Source organism: Mytilus californianus, unplaced genomic scaffold (genome assembly GCF_021869535.1).
Source record: "Mytilus californianus isolate M0D057914Y unplaced genomic scaffold, xbMytCali1.0.p SCAF_1, whole genome shotgun sequence".
Taxonomy (NCBI): Eukaryota; Metazoa; Mollusca; class Bivalvia; order Mytilida; family Mytilidae; genus Mytilus; species Mytilus californianus.
In genome coordinates this window covers 126816817-126839485 of record NW_026262581.1, presented here as the reverse complement: position 1 = coordinate 126839485, position 22669 = coordinate 126816817, and the positions used below count along the sequence as shown (strand labels likewise).

The 22669-nt window shown below is 32.4% G+C and overlaps 1 protein-coding gene and 1 long non-coding RNA gene across 2 annotated transcripts in view; one reads left to right on the top strand and one right to left on the bottom strand.

Moving 5' to 3' along the window:
• Window positions 1-21455, top strand: part of LOC127733608 (uncharacterized) — a 134636-nt gene extending 113181 nt beyond the window's left edge. The window contains exons 2-6 of the mRNA XM_052242935.1: window positions 8190-8261; window positions 9950-10164; window positions 12171-12312; window positions 15719-15865; window positions 20315-21455. Of these exons, the coding sequence (XP_052098895.1) occupies window positions 8192-8261; window positions 9950-10164; window positions 12171-12312; window positions 15719-15865; window positions 20315-20496 (756 nt within the window). The 5' untranslated portion in view covers window positions 8190-8191 and the 3' untranslated portion in view covers window positions 20497-21455. The remainder of the gene's footprint in view (window positions 1-8189; window positions 8262-9949; window positions 10165-12170; window positions 12313-15718; window positions 15866-20314) is intronic.
• On the bottom strand, window positions 900-7055 carry LOC127733654 (uncharacterized). The gene is made up of 4 exons (XR_007997151.1): window positions 6767-7055; window positions 4957-5028; window positions 4252-4413; window positions 900-1217 (listed from the first exon to the last, which is right to left on the bottom strand). It is a non-coding gene; the product is annotated as an uncharacterized LOC127733654 (long non-coding RNA).
• Window positions 21456-22669: the final 1214 nt, after the last annotated feature.

The window sequence follows — 22669 nt, the reverse complement described above, 5'->3', positions numbered from 1 at the left end:
CTTTCAAGTTCTGAACCTTGCTGCATTAGTTTTTATTATTCTATTTTTATTTCTGGTCATCAAAAAAATTATCTTGACCCCTTCTCTCTTACATGTACTCTTTACTTTTACTGCACATTAACCAATATCAATTATTTAATATACACGATTGGGGACTGGGTTTTAAGCTAACAGATACCTTGGTAGCTGTTACACCCAAATTATGTCCTGATACTCTTGGCATTAACAATAATTGTTATTGTAGTTGTGTGCATTAAACCAGTGATGAATATATGTACTGTAAATCAATTGCTACTATTTCAGGTTGAAAAGGACTGTGGTCCAATGTCCTGTTTGTCACTGCTAAATTATTGTCTCACTAGCAACTAAATCATCTCATAATTTTTATTCAGTAGGCAAACAAAAACTTGAAGCTACATGGAGCCTGAATTTCACATCTGGTAAAATATGCCATATTGATTTTAACATCAAATTAAGGACATAAAATAATTGTCATTGTAGTAATAAAGGTAATCTTATGCATAAAATCTACCATTTAATCAAAAGCGAACATGATGTACCCATTTTCATGATTTTGAGATCCAGTTAATCCTGTTTGCACAATAATAATTCATTTGCAAGATAACTTTTATTACTGTTTTCTTTTTGTTGATAGCAGATCTTTATCTTTTGAGCTAATTTTAATATATTCACACTTTTCGAAGAATGGACAATTGAAAGTTAAAACTTGTGTGTTTTGGAAAACTGTATGTAACTTAAGTCTTGTTTTTGTGTTGTTGGAATGCTGTCCAATGGACCTTTACCCAACATCTCCTTGTATTCATATGCTTAAATCTTTGGAAAAAAGTTAAATTAGAGTTTTATTTTCATACTGCTTGGCAAAAACTGAGAAAAAAATATTCTTTATTTCTTTTTTAATTATTAACAACAATATGTTCATGATAAAATTATGAAGACATACAATTTTTTCAAAACAATTAATAAAATGGAAATTGATATTAAAAAATGCACACAAAGTTTCATGCGCAACTGGTATGCACTCCAATTCACTCATTGAAACATGAATGATCCTTGTTTGAGATTGCATTAGTCACTGTCTTGTCTGAAAGTTTTTTGAAAGTGTGAGTCTATTCCATTTGTGTATATAATCTACAGGCTTTCAATGCTTCTCATGTAACTTGATAATCTTCCAAAGATCAGGTTGACATCATTGTGATCTGAAAATATAATAACACATTTTTTTTTACTTTGTAACTTCTGGTTTTGATGTAGGTAAGGGACGTTATATGGTATGCCATTGTTTTCCCATCCATCCATTCAAATGTCAACATTTTGTTCAATATCTCAAAGGAGAAGTGGTTAAAAGGTTATTATTTGGCCCAAATATTACTTCAAATTAAAAAGTTACCCTAAATATTTTAAAATTTGTCCAAACTAGACTAAGGTACAAGGTATTCAGAAAATATTGACTTTAAAGTTTAAAGGGCCAAGTGAGCTTTTCTCATCATTTGGCGTCCATCGTCTTTAACTTTTACAAAAATGTGTCCAATGACCCCGCCTGCCAACCAACATGGCCGACATGGCTAAAAATAGAACATAGGGGTAAAATGCAGTTTTTGTCTTATATCTCTGAAACTAAAGCATTTAGAGCAAATCTGACAAGGGTAAAATTATTCATCAGGTTAAGATCTATCTGCCTTAAATTACTTAGTCGAATCAGACAACCGGTTGTTGGGTTGCTGCCCTTAAATTGGTAATTTTAAGGAAATTTTGCAGTTTTTGGTTATTATCTTGAATATTAATATAGATAGATATAAACTGTAAACAGCAATAATGTTCAGCAAACTAAGATTTACAAATAAATCAACATGACCAAAATTTTCAATTGACCCCTTAAGGAGTTATTGCCCTTTATAGTAAATTTTTAACAATTTTTTGTAAATTTTTGTAATATTTTACAAAAATCTTCTCCTCTAAAACTACTGGGCCAAATTTAACCAAACTTGGCCACAATCATCATAAGGGGATCTAGTTTATAAAATGTGTCTGATGACCCTGCGTGCCAACCAACATGGCTGACATGGCTAAAAATAGAACATAGGGGTAAAATGCAGTTTTGGCTTATATCTCTGAAACTAAAGCATTTAGAGCAAATCTGACAGGATAAAAATGTTCATCAGAATAAGATTTATCTACCCAGAAATTTTTGGTTGAATCAGACAACCCGTTGTTGGTTTGCTGCCACTGAATTGGTAATTTTAAGGAAATTTTGCAGTTTTTGGTTATTTATATCTTGAATATTATTATAGATAGATATAAAACTGTAAACAGCAATTATGTTCAGCAAAGTAAGATCTACAAATAAGTCAACATGACCAAAATTTTCAATTGACACCTTAAGGAGTTATTGCCCTTTATAGTTAATTTTTAACAATTTGTTTTCGTAAATTTTTGCAATCTTTTACAAAAATCTTCTACACTTAATCTACTGAGCAAAAAAGAATTAACCTTAGCCACAATTTTCAATAGGGTATCTTGATTGAAAAATATATCCGATGACCCTGCCATCCAACCAACATGGCCACCATGGCTAAAAATAGAACATAGGGATGTACTATACAAGTCTAAGGGAAAATTGTAAAAAAACCAATTTCAAATGGTCACAATTGAAAACTAATTTAAATAATAAGGGGTCTTCAGTAACTATTGTAAGTCTAGTTACTAGTGGGATGACCTGCTTTTAATTTAATTACTGGGCCAAATTAATCCAAACTTGGCCTCAATCATTATTAGGATATCTAATACTATTTATTATGATTTAAACCTTATTTTACATGATTTCCAAAACCACAGTAGATACAATGTACAGGTGAGCGACACAGGCTCTTGAGAGCCTCCAGTTTTAACATTTAACGAGTAACCATAGCAACAAACTTGACGAAATTTGTATATTTTGTAAAATTTCTTGTTTTCCTTGTTCTTGGTAATTTTTTTTTAGTATATTTTAGATTGGCAAAGTATGTGCTCATCCAAGAAACAACTTTATATTTAGTGATATTATGTCATGTATGTCAATAGTTATAATAAAGGTTTTCTTAAATTATTTTGTTGTTTATTGACTGCGCTTGATGTTTCAATAATGGAAATAACAATGGAAAACTGCATAAATTCTACATTTGTCCTCGTTTTCATGACAACTTTATATACAATGAAGTAATTGTGACGTCATCAGATTAAAAAAATCTTATGTTTATTATTCATATTTCTTATATCTACGCATTTCCAAACATCATGTGCCTTTTTGGAATACTTGTCAACAATTTAATTTTTTTTGGATCAAAAACAGGCCTTTAATAATGCCCCTTCTCCTTTGCTTTGAACAATTTCTCATGAAATTTTAACACAACATTTGGATTTAGTTCCCTTTTGATTTTGTTTTTTGGAGTCTGTCGTTCAAAAGTTGTGGGACCTATCAGATTTAGGGTAATTTCTCACATATTAAGCTTGAGTTTGCTTAGAGTATATACTCTCAGATCTGTACTGAAGTGTCTTTTAGTTGTTTGGATGTACAAGTACCCAGCTATGTCCACTCTGTGTTTTTGTTAAATGTATTTCTATTTGTATCCATCTGAAGAGTTAAGACTTTTTCGACTGATTTTTATAGTTTGTTGTTACACCACTGTCCCAGGTTAGGGGTGGGTTGGGCACCAGCAAATATGTTTAACCCCCCCACATTCTGTATGTACGTGCCTGTCCCAAGTCAGAAGCCTGTAATTCAGTGGTTGGTTAGTGTGATACATATTTGTTTTTCTTTCATTATTTTACACATAAATTAGGCCGTTAGTTTTCTCGTTTGAATTGTTTTACATTTGTCATTTCTGGGTCTTTTATAGCTCTCTGTGTGGCATGGGCTTTGCTCATTGTTTAAGGACGTACGGTGACCTACTGTAGGCTATAGTTGTTAATTTCTGTCATTTGGTCTCTTGTTGGAAGAGTTGTCTCATATAATTGGCAATCATACATCACATTCTTTTTTTATATTCACAGTTTATAGCATAAACCATGTAGTTGTATCTCACAATCTGGTCATATAATTAATATCACCATAGTTACTATAAGTAGTGTTTAGAAAAACGTTTGTGAGTATTTGTTTTAATATATAATTTGGTCCTGTATTTACTCAAATATACCTAGTAAAAATTTAATTTTGTAAACAAACCAATTTATAACTTTCATAGAAAATATACTTACAGTGTACCAATCAATTGATTCATATTGAAGCTACATGTACACTGTATATGTAAATTTTCTCAAAGTTTCCTTCTGTCTGATTTCAAGTTTTAACAATTACTGTTAAAATCTCCAAGGAAACTAAATCAATAATCATGTGAAAAGTTCTTCTGGTTGATGTAGCTGAAAGTAATAATGAAATAATAAAATGAGTATAACTAAAAATAATGTCAACTTTGTGTTGAAATGCAAGGACCTGTATTATTTAACATATAAAAAGTTTGAAAAATAGGGGGAGGGGAGTATAATTGACAATGAAAAACTGAATGCAACCTTTTTTATAATTCTTTCACATGCATCAATCTGTAATATCTTACTATCATCATTGATCATAATTAAAGAAATATATTGAGTGTTTAAGTGTCACATACATTTGAAACTATAAAATAAATGTCATTGTTAATTGCTTGTGTTAAAAAATAAGGCTTCTCATCAAACTCAGTTTTCATTTTGACAGTTTGAACATTATTATTAAGCATTAATATTACATATGGAACTATTCAAAATGAGAAGCCACCTTATTTACAAACATTGTTTTAAGAACAATGAAAGTAATCATTTTTATTCCATGTGACAGCGAGACGAGATAATTAAATAGTATTTTTTTATAATTTGACAAAGTAATTAATCCATGCAAATAAAAAATTTATAAAAATAAACCAATACCTAATAAAAACTTTTTGTTTTATTCATTCTGATTCAATCTTAGCACTGTGCTGTTATCTATTGTGTCACCATCTGTAAGATAAAAAGAAAAACCTTAGAATTGATTATTGTCATCCTGGAATTAAAGTCAATTTTAAAAGTGTATTTTTTTGCAGGAATAAATTCTCTCATTTTGGTTCAGTAAATATTTTTGTAACTTAATATATACATTATGTAGATATGATATTGTTGAAAGTATAGTATCTTCAGGGACCTGTATAGTGAACATTTTAGTAATATGCATGTAAAATATTTCTCTATTGATTATGAGAGAAGTTGGAAGTAATAAGAACTGAGTGGCGGATCCAGAAATTTTCATAAGTGGGGCCCCACTGACTACCTAAGAGGGGGCCCGCTCCGGTCATGCTTCAGTGATTCTCTGTATATCAACCAAATTTTTCTAAGAAAAGGGGGGCCCCCCTCTATATGAACTACATGTATGGAACTTAAGAGTTACACAAACATAAATTTCAAAAAGTAAAGAATAGTCTTTAAAATCAGATACTGTATGCACCATTTTTTATTTCAATTTGAGTAAATTGCTTAATGCTGCATAAAAATCATTAAAGTGCTATTAGAACATTAACAAACTGATTAACTTGATTTAAAATTTTATTTTAGCAATACCTTATCAGCATAATCAGGCTTATATACATTTGTACATGTAGATGGGTTTATACATTCTATATCTAAATTCTAAAACGACATAATATTGAGTACATGATAACAAACAAACAAAAATCATTAAAATGGTCTAGTTTTTTTTTGTGCTAGAATTATGCTTCAGGGCTGGACAAAATATTAAATATAACATGAGAATTTAGATATTGATTCAAGCTCTTTCCTATTCCAGAACTTTTATGTTAAAGATAGAAACTTATAAAGGGCTCAAAAACATAAAGATTGTACTTTTTTTTAGGGGAGGGGGGGATGGGTGGACATTTATAATTGTACATGTATAGTTATAAATTTACTGGATAATACATTAACAAAAAAATATTCTTGAAAAAGTAGTAAATTGTCATACAGAAATAAAATAGCTCCCATGCAGACCATTGTAAATTCATACATATAATAAAGGCAAAATGCAATACAATTTTAGTATACAATATATGTGTGTTACATATATTATTTTTCAAATTATAATCCATGAAATTATACCTGAAGTGAGTTTTTGAGAAGTTCAGATTGGTATATAAAAGAAGTTTTGATACTAGTTGGAAACCCTAACTCAACTTAGTCAATTTTGCTAAACCAACCTGTTTGAGGCCTTGTGTCAATTTGACATTATTTGGAAACTCTTCCCCCTTTCTATAAAAAAATCCAAAAATCCCTGCATGGAGTCCAATTTTGTCTTTTTATAAAATATCTTGAATTCCATAAGGAGCAGCTTCTCTGGAAAATTTGAGTCCTGACAACATTTTTTTTTTCTATTTTGTATATGTATTTGATTATTTTACACCAGTTTGATAAAATTAGGGTTGAGGTATTGATAAATTGTGAATACTGTGAGAGGTCTGCAAACGACTTTTATTTGCTGATGATTGGGTGCCAGTATATTAAAGGGATGAATAATTATTATCAACAGTTCAAGTCCGAACTTTCTTTCAAAATGCAGAAATGAATTTATATTTCTCCAGTAACGAAGATAATTTATTTTGCAAAGTTGATCGAGTTTTCAAGCCAGAAATGGTTTCTTTGACGTGGCGATACAGAAATTTCAAAAACTTTGATTTTGTAATATTATTTGGATTGAGTTTGTTTTACTTACTTTGATTGTGTTTGTCCTCATTTACTGGTAAAGTTGGTAAAAAATATCCTTTCATCAATATGCAGCCATATTTGCTTCAGTAGCAACGAAAGGTCAATCCGGGTCAAACAGCTTGAAGATCGGATTACGAAAAAAGCCGAAGGCAGTGATTAGTGTAGAGTAGTATGCCTCTCATGTTTTTTCATTTTTCATGAATATTATATATTAAGCAAAGGGCGTTGAGTTATAGCCCTTTATTGATGGAAGTGTCTTATATTCGCTCATGAGATTATTAGAACTGTTACATTTCCATAGGAGTATTTTTTTTTAAAAATTGTGTGTGTGGAATATAATTCATGATCAGACTGTAAGTGAACGTACATTTTTCTACTTGCTCACGAAGATTGCTTTTGCATCTTGTTCAAAATTATCTTTACATATCTGTAAAACAACTCACAACACAACATCTACTCACAACACTATATCTAGAGTACCGTTGTATTCACTACCGGGCGAACGGTTCATCGAAGTTGGACTTTGGACTCTTACGCATTTAAGTGCCTACCGATAATGAATGTCAAAGATCAGATTAGTCGTTTTGATCTGCCGCATGGGGAACAATAAAAACGTTTATCTGTTGAAAAACTTATAAAGGATAGACATCTTAGTAAGATTCGGTCACTATCTATGGCAGAGCTTCGAGCTTTTAATAAGCATTTCCATAAAAATATTATGATAAATGAGACGAAAACTTTATTACCAGACTTTAGTGATAGTATTATATCAGAGGTCAGTCACTACGTATCGAACGCATTAAGCAACGAGAGTCAAAGGGTCTTTGGTGTATTGAAACGTAGTCGCAAGTAAGCTCCAATATCATCCAAATTGAGCCGAGAACAAGACAATGCTAGTGCTGTACCAAAGCTAGTCACGATAGCTAATGATGACCTAGATGATCAAATACATAATGAACTATCTGACTCGTTGGTTAATCTTTGTCTCACTCAAAACCAACCGATAGACAAATGCGAAAACTTTCTTTTTCTTATCCGCTAGTTTTTTATAACTAAACACGACATTTACAATGAAAATCAGTACCGATCAAGATTTAATCATTATTCTTTTTTGCCTTTGGAAATGTTCTCTGGCATCCTTTCAGTTGCTTCGACGTTTTACATTTGCACTAATCGGCATCTAATTTTCGCAACAAAAACCAAGGCGCCAACATTTCATTTGCGCCAATTTACAATGATAACATGTTATATCACTTCCGTCTGCCATCAGCCCAAACAACTAACCAATGAAGCGGATAATAAATTAAATAAAAATGTTTATATTTTGACGCAAATGAAAACTTTTTTTGACGCACATGAAAGCTATCTGTTTTACGTAAATGTAATACGCCAATCGCATATTATATAAATACTGTGGCTTTTTACTGCAGAAATGAAGACTCTTATCATATGGGTGATCTGCAGCACTCTACCACTACGCCAGGCTTCAGAGCAGACAGAATGTAAGTTCAAACAAGGATGTACATGTTACCATGTGAATCCCTACTTTGATGGTTTACCTGTCTTTTAAATAATTGCAAAGACACCCTTATATCACATTTTCGATTAAAATGCAATTTGCCGCATTATAAGTATAGAAGGAGTAAAATAACAAAAATACCGAAAATTCAAATCTAAAAGTCCCTAATCAAATGGCAAAATCAAAAGCTCAAACACATCAAACGAATGAAAAACAACTGTCATATTCCTGACTTGTAGAAAATGGTGGTTTAAACCTGGTTTTATAGCAAGCTATACCTCTCACTTGTATGAGAGTCGCATTAAATTTCAATTCATAAGATTTATAAATATATGTCACAACTTTTAAATTGATGATTTCTCTGGAATTATAAATGCTACATATATCATGTTATTCCCTATTAAGATGTTCTTCAACAAGTTCTAAATGCATACCAATTTTCATCAAAAACCAGCATATTGCTCAATTTAGTACATGTATACTTTTCTTAAAGGTTTAACAGCTTGCTGTTCGGTGTGACCCAAGGCTCCGTGTTGAAGGCCGTACTTTGGCCTATAAATGTTTACTTTTACAAATTGTGACTTGGATGGAGAGTTGTCTCATTGGCACTCATACCACATCTTCTTATTTCTATAAACCTTTGGCGAGGTTCCTGGCATATGAACATCAGCTGTCGCCCTCTTGAATTCGACCAGTGGAAAAACAAAAGGTGTTCGCAATAACTTAAAGCAAACTCGAATGCTTACCCTTCGATCGATTGATGTACTTCAAGGTTTATCTTATACAGTCACGTCACAAACAGTACGGGGTCGGTGACGCTACTGATAGAATTGGTCCTTTAGAGTATCATCAGCTTGAACGTCAGTGGTTTAGTACTGGTATAATTAAATGATATATTCATACAATTTTGTATAATGAATTTTCATGTTACAAAAAAACGTTTAGTATTTTACTATTTTGAACAGATTGTAAAGCAATGTTGGTAAATTCATTATTCATACGCTAAAATGAATTCAACGTCTTGCTGGTCATTGGTTGATTTCACATTGTTTATATGTTGTTATCCACACACTTTGTGTAAGATTTTAATGATATTAACCAGTTTTAAGTAATTCCTGAAACGGTTTATTGTATCAAATTAAGTGTGTAACTCTTTTAGGCAAAGTTAACATTGGACAATTGGATTTCTAATGCGTTTGCATTCACAATTGTTTGCCCAAAGCGTACCCGAAATAATTAATATAGAAGATCCGCGTGTTCTAAAACGGCTATCATGTTTAGCATTAGATAACACGTTTTAATCTGTCACGTTCTGTATGTGCCTGTCCCAAGTCAGGAGTTTATTTTTTTAATGGTATTTAGGTGGTCGTTACACATCATATTTTTTTTTATCCCTTTTGTTTTTTCCATGGTTTTCTCGTTTAAATTATTTCACACTTTGACATGCCTGGGCCTTGTATAGCTGACTGTACGGTATAAGTTTTGCTTAATGTTGGCCGTATGATGACCTATAGTTGCTAACATCTACGTCATTTTGTCTCTGGTGGATAATTGTATCATTGGCAATCATATCACATCTTCTTATTTTTGTATCATACTTTATTCGTCTATTATTTTTTTGTTAGAGAAGGATGTCAAGTAATTATCACTTTAAAATTTGATATGTTACAGTCACATTTGGCCAAAATTGTTCGGTAGTAGCAACGGTGAATCCTGTAGACGAGATTTATGTTTTGTATGAAGGTGGAAGCTTATCCAGTGCTTGTGATACCTTCCAGTTCAAGCATAATTCTTCGCTATGTATTACATCTCTGAAACACGACGACCCAGACTGTGCTGTCGAGTTACAATACTACATAAAAGCCGATAGTGGGACTCCAGAGAAGGTACTAATAGTTAATAGGTCGTTTTATAATGACAAGTTAAGATGTATGTTATATTTAATTTTTCTAATCGACAAAAATTCAAAATATCAGTTGAAACAAGTGAATAGATTAGATTTCTCTATTCTTTCAATCAATAATTTACAAAACAGTTATTAGGAAACAGGAAAATATATTATGTAAAATGCAAAAAAACAAATGATACAATAAATGCATTTTTCATAGAAAGTTACTTTACAAATGTTGACTTTTCCAAACAGTGTTCATTATGTTTTGTTTATATTTTTTTTTATCATCAATATAAAAATATATTATACTGTTATTTTTCTCCTCTATTGAGGCATATGATAAAAAGATTCCATATCGGATGTATTACATTTGGCGTCCGACGTCCGTAAACTTTTCATTTTTTGAACTTCTACTTGAGAACCACTTCAATATATTAAACTGTTATTTTTCTCCATTCTTGAAGCATATGATAAAAAGATCATAACACGTCGTTTTCATATCCGATGTATTATCAGCCCTCGGTCAAAATCAGCCCTCGAGCCTTCGGTTCTAGGGCTGATGTTGAACTTTTGGCTGATAATATATCTGATATGAAAAATGCCATCTAATAATCTGATATTATAATATTTTCGCATTGTTAACCATCTCATACTTTTTAGGTCTCAGGGGTATCTAAAAGATTTTGTTTTTTTTTATTTATATTTTTTTCATTTATCAATTTATTGTTGTATATATTGGTAAGATCTACAAGTTTTTGTTGAGCATGCGACTTTTGTCGCAGAAAGCTCGACATAGGGATAGTGATCCGGCAGCGGCGGCGGCGTTAGCTAACTTCTTAAAAGCTTTGTATTTTAGAAGGTGGAAGACCTGGATGCTTCATACTTTGTATATAGATGCCTTATATTACGAAGTTTCCGTCTGTCACATGTCCATTGTCCATGACCTCATTTTCATGGTTCAGTGACTACTTGAAAAAAAAAGTGAAGATTTTTTGTAATGTTAATTTCTCTTTTATAATGAGTAATAGGATAACTATATTTGGTATGTGCGTACCTTGCAAGATCCTCATGCCCGTCAGACAGTTTTCACTTGACCTCGACCTCATTTCATGGATCAGTGAGCAAGTTTAAGTTTTGGTAGTCAAGTCCATATCTCAGATACAAGAAGCAATAGGTCTAGCATATTCGGTGTATGGAAGGACTGTAAAGTGTACATGTCAAACTGGCAGGTGTCATCTGACCTTGACCTCATTTTCATGGTTCAGTGGTTATAGTTATATTTTTGTGTTTTGGTATGTTTTTCTTATACTGTATGCAATAGGTCTACTATATTTGGTGTATAGAATGATTGTAAGGTGTACATGTCTAGCTGGCAGGTGTCTTCTGATCTTAACCTCATTTTCATGGTTCAGTGGTCAATGTTAAATTTTTGAGTTTTGGTCTTTTTTTCTAATACTATATGCAATAGGTCAACTATATTTGGTGTATGGAAATATTTTATGATGTACATGTCAGTCTGGCCGGTTTTATTTGACCTTGACCTCATTTTCACGGTGTATAGCTCAGTGTTAGGTTTTTGTGTTTCGGTCTGTTTTTCTATTACTATAAGCAATAGGTCAACTATATCTGTTGTATGGAAGGATTGCAAGCTGTACATGTCTGCCTGGCATGGTTCATCTGACCTTGACCTCATTTTCATGGTTCATTAGTCAATGTTTAGTTTTCTTGGTTAAGTCTGTATCTTTGAAACTATAAGCAATAGGTCAACTATATTTAGTCTATTGAATGATAGTAAGGTGTACATGTATTTCTTGTTTGGTTTATATGACCTTGACCTCATTTTCTTAGATCATGTTAAGTTTATGTGATAGTTGTAGTAAAGCTTTATATTTAGAACTATCAACATAATATCAATGATTAGTAAAGAAGGGGAGACATTTCAGCGTGTGCACTCTTGTATAAGGAATTTGCCATATTATATTTCATCCATCTGTTTTACAGAGATATACCTGTACAAAAAGTCCAGATGAGGATGACTTCTGTGTAGATGAAAGTCAAACAATGTTTTTGAAGTTACAATCTCTATCCAACAATAGACAGAACGTAACCATCAAACTAAGAATAAAACTGATCCAGGTTGAAGGTAACATTTGAATACGGCATTCACAAAAAATAAACACTTTACGTGGATAACTATGGGATAGAAGCGCTCAATTCGGGATGAGAGTCTCGATTTTGCTAACAGCTATATATAAAAAAAAGAAATAAGATAGAATTAAAAAGCAGAAGTCTGAGAAGGACAGACAACACCATGATAAAAGAGATAGAATGACGTACCGACAAACAACAGTCCACAAAACACTAATAATTACTTACATACACTTCAATTGAACTTTAGCAATCATACCACATCTTATTTTTATATAGTAAACAAGTGTGGACACAGGTCAGTGTGGATAGTATGTATGAATGTTTGACAGTGTTTCATGTTGACATAGAGTTCTAAATATATTAAACTGTGTTGCACAATGACAGCTTTACTGAGCAAAACACCTACCGTTAGCAGTATTGTTTATTTAATACTTTGTTTTAATGTTCAAGACTGTCAAGGAGACATTAATTGCATTGATTACCAAAAGATTATGATAAAATATGTTCTACACCTTTGATTTTGGATACATTTGTAGCTAGGAGAGGAACACAAAGTTCATCTCTTCATGATGTGATTTTTTATATGGGAGATGATATTGGAGAACATGCATGCATGTACTATTTGTATGGTTATATTTATGTTTCTTTGTGGTGAATCCTCCCAGTACATCAGTAAAATATTTCGTTTAAATGTCAAAATTGTTTCTCAGATTAGAAGATATTTAATTGTCCGAATATGTTCTATTTATCTATAAAGTTATAGAATTTAAAATGAAAAAGGCATTGGAAAAATATTCTTGTTCCAAGATTTTTTTGTTATATGAATACAAATATTAGTGAAGCCAGTACAGTATTAAGCTAGTTTTGTTGTGGTATGAAAGAGCTGTTATTAACATTTACTGTTAATTCACACAAATTGACAAATTGACAAATGAATGATAGATGTTGAACAATGAAATATAATTTTAGAAATCAATTAGGGCAGATAGGTCCTTTTTTTTTACAATACTGAATGACATTTACATCTACTCAGGACTGTGTTATCAGTAGGCAATGCCGAAGTTTAAAAAAGTGTAACAAAATCACCTAGCATCATATTCATGTTCATGATATTGCTAGTAGCACGAGCAGTATTGTTTGGTAATTTGTGTATTTTTTTAATTTAGCTTCTAGACACAACATCTTTGGTTCAAACGTAAATAAAATGCATTAATATGTTTCTCCCATGACTACTTACATAGAATGGATACTTCAACAATTCCTTGTGCAGATTAGAGTTGTTTGTCAAATCTTTATTTCACAAAGAATGAATTGCATAACAATGAACTGAGCTCAAAGCAAAGCAATTAAATAATACACTTAGACAAAGAGCTCAATCCAGTGATATACTTTGTACTACAGGTCCTTCATGAATATCCACTTCTCACAAAAATGCCATACTACATGGATGGATCTGAAGTCCTGAAAAAAAAACCTTATTTTTTTTATCATATTTTCAGTATACATGTACGGTATAAATGGGGAACACCGGTTAAAACTTTCACAAAGTTGTGGTAAAATGATTCGGTACCTAAATTGCTTCATGCACAAATTGATATAGGCTGAGTACCCCTCTGTTTAATATAAGATCATACCTCCCCCTAATCATAGTAAACTGAAAAAAAAACATTCAAAACTACAAAATGTTATTAGACTGTCACTTATCAGTATAGCTATTTACCATCAAAACTGAATCAATAATATAAGACTCAGATTGATGTCCCTCTCTAATGTCCAAATGAAATAAGATTCCTAATCTACCACCAATAAAATACCCCTCTAATCATGCTAATGGACAGCTATTTGATGTTTTCAAATCAATGCCCCAAAATATTGGTTTCTCTAATTGACATCCTTTTTACACACTAGCCCAATGAAATCACAGTTTTCTTAAATGGTGGAACCTAAAACTCAAAAATTTATAAATGTTATATTTTAAATCTTGCAAATACATGTAATTACATATTTTTATTAGTACAATTCTTTTCAATAATTCGCTCTTTTTAGCTCACCTGGCCCAAAGGGCCAAGTGAGTTTTTCTCATCACTTGGCATCCGTCGTCATCATTAACTTTTACAAAAATCTTCTCTGAAACTACTGGGCCAAATTTAACCAAACTTGGCCACAATGATCATTGGGGTATCTAGTTTAAAAACTGTGTCAGGTGACCCGGCCAACTAACCAAGATGGCCGCCAAGGCTAAAAATAGAACATAGGGTTAAAATGAAGATTTTGGCTTATATCTCTGAAACCAAATTAAAGCATTTCGAGCAAATCTGACATGGGGTAAAATTGTTGATCAGGTCAAGATCTATCTGTCCTGAAATTTTCAGATGAATCAGACAACCCGTTGTTGTGTTGCTGCCCCTGAATTGGTAATTTTACGGAAATTTTGTTGTTTTTGGTTATTATCTTGAATATTATTATAGATAGAGATAAACTGTAAACAGCAACAATGTTCAGCAAAGTAAGATCTACAAATAAGTCAACATGAACAAAATGGTCAGTTGACCCCTTAAGGAGTTATTGCCCTTTATAAGCAAAGTGGCGTTGATTTCTGGATATGCAGTATTATCAACAAGGAAATGGGTACGGCATGTTGTTGTATACAACAAGGTGCATATTCGATATTCCATTACAGTCATCCAAATCAGTGTGACGTCCGTACAACTTTCTACGTTAACCACTAGAAAAGCTTGTTTCAGTAGATTTTATAAAGAAAATCCTAATAAGAAACAAAAGCTCTGACAAATGATATCATCTTGGGTTAACATATGAATATAGTTGTCATGGACTGTCTCATACATCGTTAATTAATCGTAGCCATAATTCTCGTTAGTGCATCATCAAATACGACTTATCAACAGATTTATACTTTTATGATCCGTAAGTGCTACTTGGGATAACTGCTTACTAAGCATATAAATAGTATACCGCTGTTCAAAAGTCATAAATCGATTAAGAGAAAACAAATCCGGGTTACGAACTACGAACTTTGTGTAGTTTATAATGCTCATTCTTTGGTTGTGTGTGGAGTGTTTTGTTTATTTTTTCGTTTTTTTTTTTTGTTTTTTTTTTGTTGATTTTTTTTCTCAATATTTTGAATGTGTTTGTTATTTGACAATCGTCTTTTGGATTGATCTTATTATTTGATGCAAAGTACCGTATTTGGTGTTAAAATCTGTGTTCAAAGATAATATTACTAGTACCATGCGTAGATATATATATATATATATATATATATATGAATCTATAAGTCATTCTATCATTGATGTAAGACTGAATACACTTAAAGAGTTTTTTTGTTGTTTCTTCTTTTTCTTCTTCTTTATATTAACTAATTTTAATTACATTTATAGATGCCGAAACTAAGTGGTACATATTCATCATATTGGCTTCTGTGTTCATCTTGGCAGTGATCGTCATCGTTGTGCTTTGTAGACTTGCTATCTACGGATTAACTCGGAAATCCAGATCTCCTGGACGAACATACAATGCAGGAGCAGGTAAGGTATTTCGGCGTATGATCATACTCTGTATCCCGATAGAACATACACGTTAGGAATTTGGGTGTTTGATCGTACTCTGAATTCCGATAGAACATACAGGTAAGGAATTTGGCCATATGATCGTACTCTATATTCCTATAGAACATACTGGTAAGTAATTTTGGGTGTTTGGTCGTATTCTGTATTCCGATAGAACATACAGGTAAGGAATTTGGCCACACGATCGTACTCTATATTCCTATAGAACATACAGGTAAGGAATTTGGTCATACGATCGTACTCTATATTCCTATAGAACATACAGGTAAGTAATTTTGGGTGTTTGGTCGTATTCTGTTTTCCGACAGAACATACAGGTAAGGAATTTGGCCATACGATCGTACTTTATATTCCTATAGAACATACAGGTAAGGAATTTGGGTGTTTGATCGTACTCTGAATTCCAAAAGAACATACAAGTAAGGAATTTGGCCATACGATCGTACTCTATATTTCTAAGGAATTTGGCCATACGATTGTACTCTATATTTATATAGAACTTACACGTAAGGAGTTTGGGTGTTTGATCGTACTCTGAATTCCAAAAGAACATACAGGTAAGGAATTTGGCCATACGATCGTACTCTATATTTCTATAGAACATACAGGTAAGTAATTTTGGTTGTTTGGTCGTATTCTGTTTTCCGATAGAACATACAGGTAAGGAATTTGGCCATACGATCGTCCTCTATATTCCTATAGAACATACAGGTAAGGAATTTGGGTGTTTGATCGTACTCTGTATTCAGATAGAACATACAGGTAAGGTATTTGGGCGTTTGATCGTACTCTGTATTCAGATAGAACATACAGGTAAGGTATTTGGGCGTTTGATCGTACTCTGTATTCCGATAGAATATACAGGTAAGGTATTTGGGCGTTTGATCATACTATGTATTCCGACAGACCAAGTAGGTGACATAACAAAGTAGCGTAAACCACTAATACAGCATACTGTTTTCAAATGCTGTACAACATAACCGATATGTGTATGATTGCAATTGAGACACTGTGATAATTAATCATCAAGAAGGGACGTGACATAGAATAGCTAGGCATTTACCATATAATAGCCAAACCACTGTTATGTGAAGCTATATAATCCTAAAATAAGTCGGTAACATTTAATAAAATAATAACATATAAAGGAAATTACTAGATTAAAGACCTATGTTCTTCATTCAACTGAATAGTTTAAGTGAGTAACATCTTACCGGAAAGAAATTTGTTTACCCCTCCCCTATCTTCACCAACCCAACAGCCATAATATCATGCTGGCTTAACTGAAATCTGTAGAAATAATTACTTTAATAGACTATATTAGTTTTAAATTTTATAAGACCATTGTAGTGGACAATACAAACCATAGGTTGAATACACTGCCTTTCATTTGAAACTTGCCTTTGAAAGAAGCCCTCCATCTAATCGAGCCTTAAACCCAGACTTCACATATCACTTGACTGACGTCATACATACCAGAGTTGTATCTGATCTATCATGTTTGTACAAGATCCAATTGAATACGAAGTACAACTATTTTATGTCTGTTGTTGTTTTTTTTCATTGCAATATTTCCCAAAACCCTTCTTGTTTTACAAAAAAGAAATGCCGTTTACAGTGAAGATAAATCTACAAATATATCATTTGCTTTTTGTATGTTTTTTTGTTGTGCATTTACTGATTTTGTGTCATGAATGGATACCCCATATCCTTTGTTTTTGTCTCGCCTTGACGGAGTCAAAAAGCGAGACATAGGAATGCTGTTTCCGGCGTCGACGGCGACGGCGGCGGCGTCAACAATGTATTAGTTTGTGATTAGGTCTAGTTCATGGTGAACCACTAGTGGTAGGGCAATGATATTTGGTATGCAGCTGTATTAGCATTGGCACATCTCATTACCATGGAGATTATTTGGCCCCGCTCCCTCAGTCAAGGTCTATTGACTTTGAAACTTTTCATAGTTTACATGTATTAGTTTGTGATTAGGTCAATTTATGGGGAACCACTGAGTGGTAGGTCTATGATATTTGGTATGCAGTTGTATTAGCATTGGCACATCTCATTCCATGGAGATTGTTAAGCCATGAAACTTCAGTCATGGTTCATCGACTTAGAATATTTGCATAACTTACATGTCAAACTATTGCTATTTTAATTTCAACATTTGCATTATCAAAAGTACAAAAAGGCGAGACATAACTCTGTGATAACAGTTTTATTCAAATATACCACGCAAACGGAAAAAAATTATGAAATCCAACCATTTATTTACATATAGTTCTAAATCCAATACAGATTATCTATTATAAATGTCAAAGTAGTACTAGGTTCAAGTTACCCTAATTTTTGGCACTTCTTTGTATTTTAGTACAGAGCGTTAAATATTTCTGATTGATTGATTGGTGGTTGGTTAACGTCCAGTGGCAAATATTTCATGCATGTTTAGGACGAGATATTTGTGAAAAATTTTGAAGTTTTATTATTGTATACTCCGAAGGATTCAAGTATTTTGAAGAAAAGTATGTGTTTTCCAATGTCTTTCTGGAAATTATTGATGTTTATCTCTAAAATATCTAACAATGTTCTGGAGTTCGCCGTATTCAAATAACTGAAAGTCTTTGAACAATTATTGTTTTTTGCTATTTTTATTGATTGCAACGTTTCATTTTGTTATTATGCTTCAGGTTTTAAAAAGTGTCTTTACGTTGTTATGTTTCTAGTATTTTACAATATTTTGGCATTACCGGTTTGTCTCAAAATAATATGCAAATTATGACTTTAGTCCTCTCTATTATGTTACCGGTAGTTCCTATCGAATATACCCTCCTCTTTCAGTGGCATTCTAAATTACTTGCCAATCATCCCGCTCGAACTCTTATTGCAGAACTTACCTATTACATTTTCTAATGTCAGGTTTATTTATTTATTTCGCCTAGTCCTAAGGGTCAGTGCGAAATATTGACATCTCTTGGCGCACGTCCGCCCGTCCGTCGTTATTCGTTCGTAGAAATTTGATAATTATTCTTACCAGAACTTGCATAGATGGAACCATTTATTCTAAAGATACACATCAATCAACTGGCATACTTGGAGAGAAGAAAATGGGAGTAGAACAGACATATTGGTCATTCATTGCTGTCTCTGTATTTTTTGTGTGTATAAATAGTTATTACAGATCCTATACATGTATCCAAATTTTCTAAACCCAAGGGTTGACTGGGGTATAGAAATAGAGCCATCCTTTGATCTTCTTCCGATCGTCAGTAAAACCTAGACAAAGTGAGGCGTCCGTTTGGCTATGTGGGATGTTCATATTTGCAGCCACGTCCAGTTAGAATGTGGAGGTTGAATCCGATGCATTGTGTAGAAAGTGTGTTGCGCTCTCTGTATGTTAAATTCCTTGCAGCAACTCTTTGAGGGGTCCGTAGATGACCTTTCTCATGGCTTACTTTCTGTCCCTATCGAACATATCCTTTTTTTTCAGTGGCATTCTATATTTCTCGCCAATCATCCCGATTTACCCCTTATTGAACGACTTACCTATTGTATTGATTGTTAATTTGTTCTTGTTCTGAACACGCATCCGATATTTGCCACTGGACGTTTAATAAACAACAATCAATCAATAAATTCGAATCTTCGACTGACGTTTGAATGTAGTAATAATTGAGGACAGATATAGCTTTTAAATATCTAAATGCTACGCTATTGTTTAATTTTGTGAGCTTGAATGATCTTGAAAAAAGAGATTTACTGCGATCGTATTCAAGCTAAGCCATTTATAATGTAATTCTCTAAGTTAGGTTTCCATAACACTTGTTTAGAAATTATTGTAAAAAGGTAAATATAGCCATTTTATTTTTCTGTACGTTTTTGACATTTTCTTCTTAAAATGTCCTGTACCAAGTCAGGAATATGGCAGTTGTATATCAAATAGTCCGTTTTTATGTATGTTGGCGTTTGTTTTTGTAGCAGTTCAGTGTTTCTGTTGTTCCGTTGTTTTTCTCTTATTGTTGATGTGTTTCCCTCGGTTTTTGTTTGTGACCCGGATTTGTTTTCGCTTAATCGATTAATGACTATTTAACAGCGGTAAACTACTGTTGCCTTCATTTGATGGATGCATGTTATTGTCATAATATTCTGTAACAAAATATAATATGAGTGAAAGTAGTAGTAGCTGTAAGGCGTCATCTAGACAGCAAACCAGAGACAATGAAATAAAGAAATCTTTTAAGGACAGCAATCTTCAACAAAAGACTCTTCCAAGGGTAATAATGTGAGACTAAGTTTGACTTAAACTGTTATAGATCTATCAAATACTGATATAAACAAAACCGGTGAAGTTCCTGGCGTGGATTGGTCACATTGTAATGTTACTAATTTAAACTTGTATTGTTATCTTTACAGCATCAGCAATGAATATGCCATCAAATGAAGCCTACCCAACACAAACATCTGGGCAACAAACAACGAACTTTTCTTATGAAGCAGCCGGCTATAATCCCTCCAGTAAAACAGGGAATTATTCAACACCACAGGATTTTTCTGCTTTTACATACAATAATCCCGTCTCGTCAAACTCGTCGTGAAACACATCCGACTCTTCATGAGATACATACGACACTGACTACTTACGATAAGTTTCTGAAAACTTTGTCGGGAAATAAGTGAAATAACATTATCTTTTTACTAAGATCTAACAAAGACTTTTACTGGACAGTATTAAAGTTAATATAATGTCTTTATCATTCTTATATTACATAAAAAGTAAATAGATGTTTGAGTAAATTAACAGCAGTTTTACATCTGTATATGAAAAAAGCTCATTAAAGACACGAGGCCTAAAATTTTGTACGCCAGACGCGCGTTTCGTCTACAAAAGACTCATCAGTGTCGCTCTATATCAAAAGAGTTAAAAGGCTAAATAAGTAGAAAGTTGAAAAGCACCGAGGACAAGAAATTCCGAACAGTTTTGCCAAATACAGCTGATATATTCCTAGATAGAAATGTAACGTACAAAGAAACGGTAGTTTGATTGGTTTCCCCTGTCCGGAAATCTTTGGAGCAGATTTTTTGGTTTTTTTTCTTTTGTTTAGTAGGGTTTTTATATTTTTTTAATGTTGTTTTGTATTTTTTTTTTTTTTTTTTTTTTTTTTGTTATTTGTTTTGTTTTTTGTTTTGTTTGTTTGTTTGTTATTTGTTTGGTTTATTTGTTTTATTTTGTTGATGTTTTGGGGTGTTACTAGCGCTATATATTTGCTATTTTTACTGTTTATTATTGTACTTTATCTAATTTACGAAATCTATTTTATATTAGAATGTAGTAATTTAATTTGATAACTACTACAATCAGCGTCGTCATGAAAGATAGTGATCGATGAAGATAAACCATTGAAAAAACTCTAAAATATTTGTGATTATACATAGCAATCCTCAGTAGTTCCAGTTACCGATATATAAAATAAAATAATGTTTCTTTGTGTGTATGACTCTTTTTTGCTATACTGAAGACTAAATAAAGTGTCATTTTTTGGTGTTTTGTTAATCATTTTTGTGTTTTATCATTGACAAATGTCATTTTGTGTTTTTATAAATCAGAGTTCAAACTTTTCTAGAAGGTTCTTATTGTATGTTTTCAGTTAAATGTCCGAGATCGTCTGTTTGTACTTCTTTAAACATTAGTTTGCACGTTTTTTAACAGACATTTTATTTCAAACCTTTGGTATTAATTTTGCTTCTTTACATGGTTCTTTTGTTATACAGTTGTTGCTAATTAACAACACTGTCACAATTCAATCCAATATTAGTATATTAGAATAATCAAGCAACAAAATTGTTTGAATGTTGGTTTGCTCTACTGATATCGTTATGTGTCTCATGTACTCCGTCTAAAAATGATCATTCAGTAACAGTGCAACCATATAGAAGTCTATGTGAGAAATTGATAACCTCGTCATTTATTTCTGAAACTCGTGTACTAGTGTGTTTAATCTTGTACTTTTAAAAACAATTGAAAGTCAAGTCTCGAATCCAATAATATAGGGTTATTGTAACGCAAACCTTGAAAAACTGTTTAAAACATATTTTTGTCATTGATGATGTCGATAATTTGAAGATATATTTGTACTAATGCAATATGATAGAATAATGCTCTCGAACTTTTCGTTACGGTAAGTTGGAATTATCATGTTGCTTTACAATAATCTAGTTTATTTTACAAACTCTTCTAATAATATAGTACAACCAAGTTATTGAACTGTCAAATAAATTTCTCTCGTCCTAAATCCTTATTGCACATCCAACAGATGCCCCTCCCCACTCCCCAAATAAATCCAAGAACAACAAAAGATTTTAACATTTTGAAGCATTTAGATAATGTACTGTATGTCTTACAACACATATGTTAGGTAAAACCCTCAAATAATATTTCATTTAAACAGTAGAACACATTTGTTTTATATATCAGTAAGATACCAGTACAACATATTAGCTTTATGACTGACGTCTTTCGATTTCGGTCTTACAACATCTGTATTGGATAAATTCTTCAAATAACAATTCAACCAAATACTAGTAATAAAAAGTCATAAGAGATCCCAGGCTTATAATAAATACACCAGACGCGTATTTCGTCTTCACAAAATTCATCAGTGCAATGGTGCTCGAATCAAAACAGTAAGGAGCCAAATCAGTTACGAAGTTCAAATATTCAAAACCAAAAATTACAAAAAAGTGTACCAAATCTGGCTATGGCAATACATT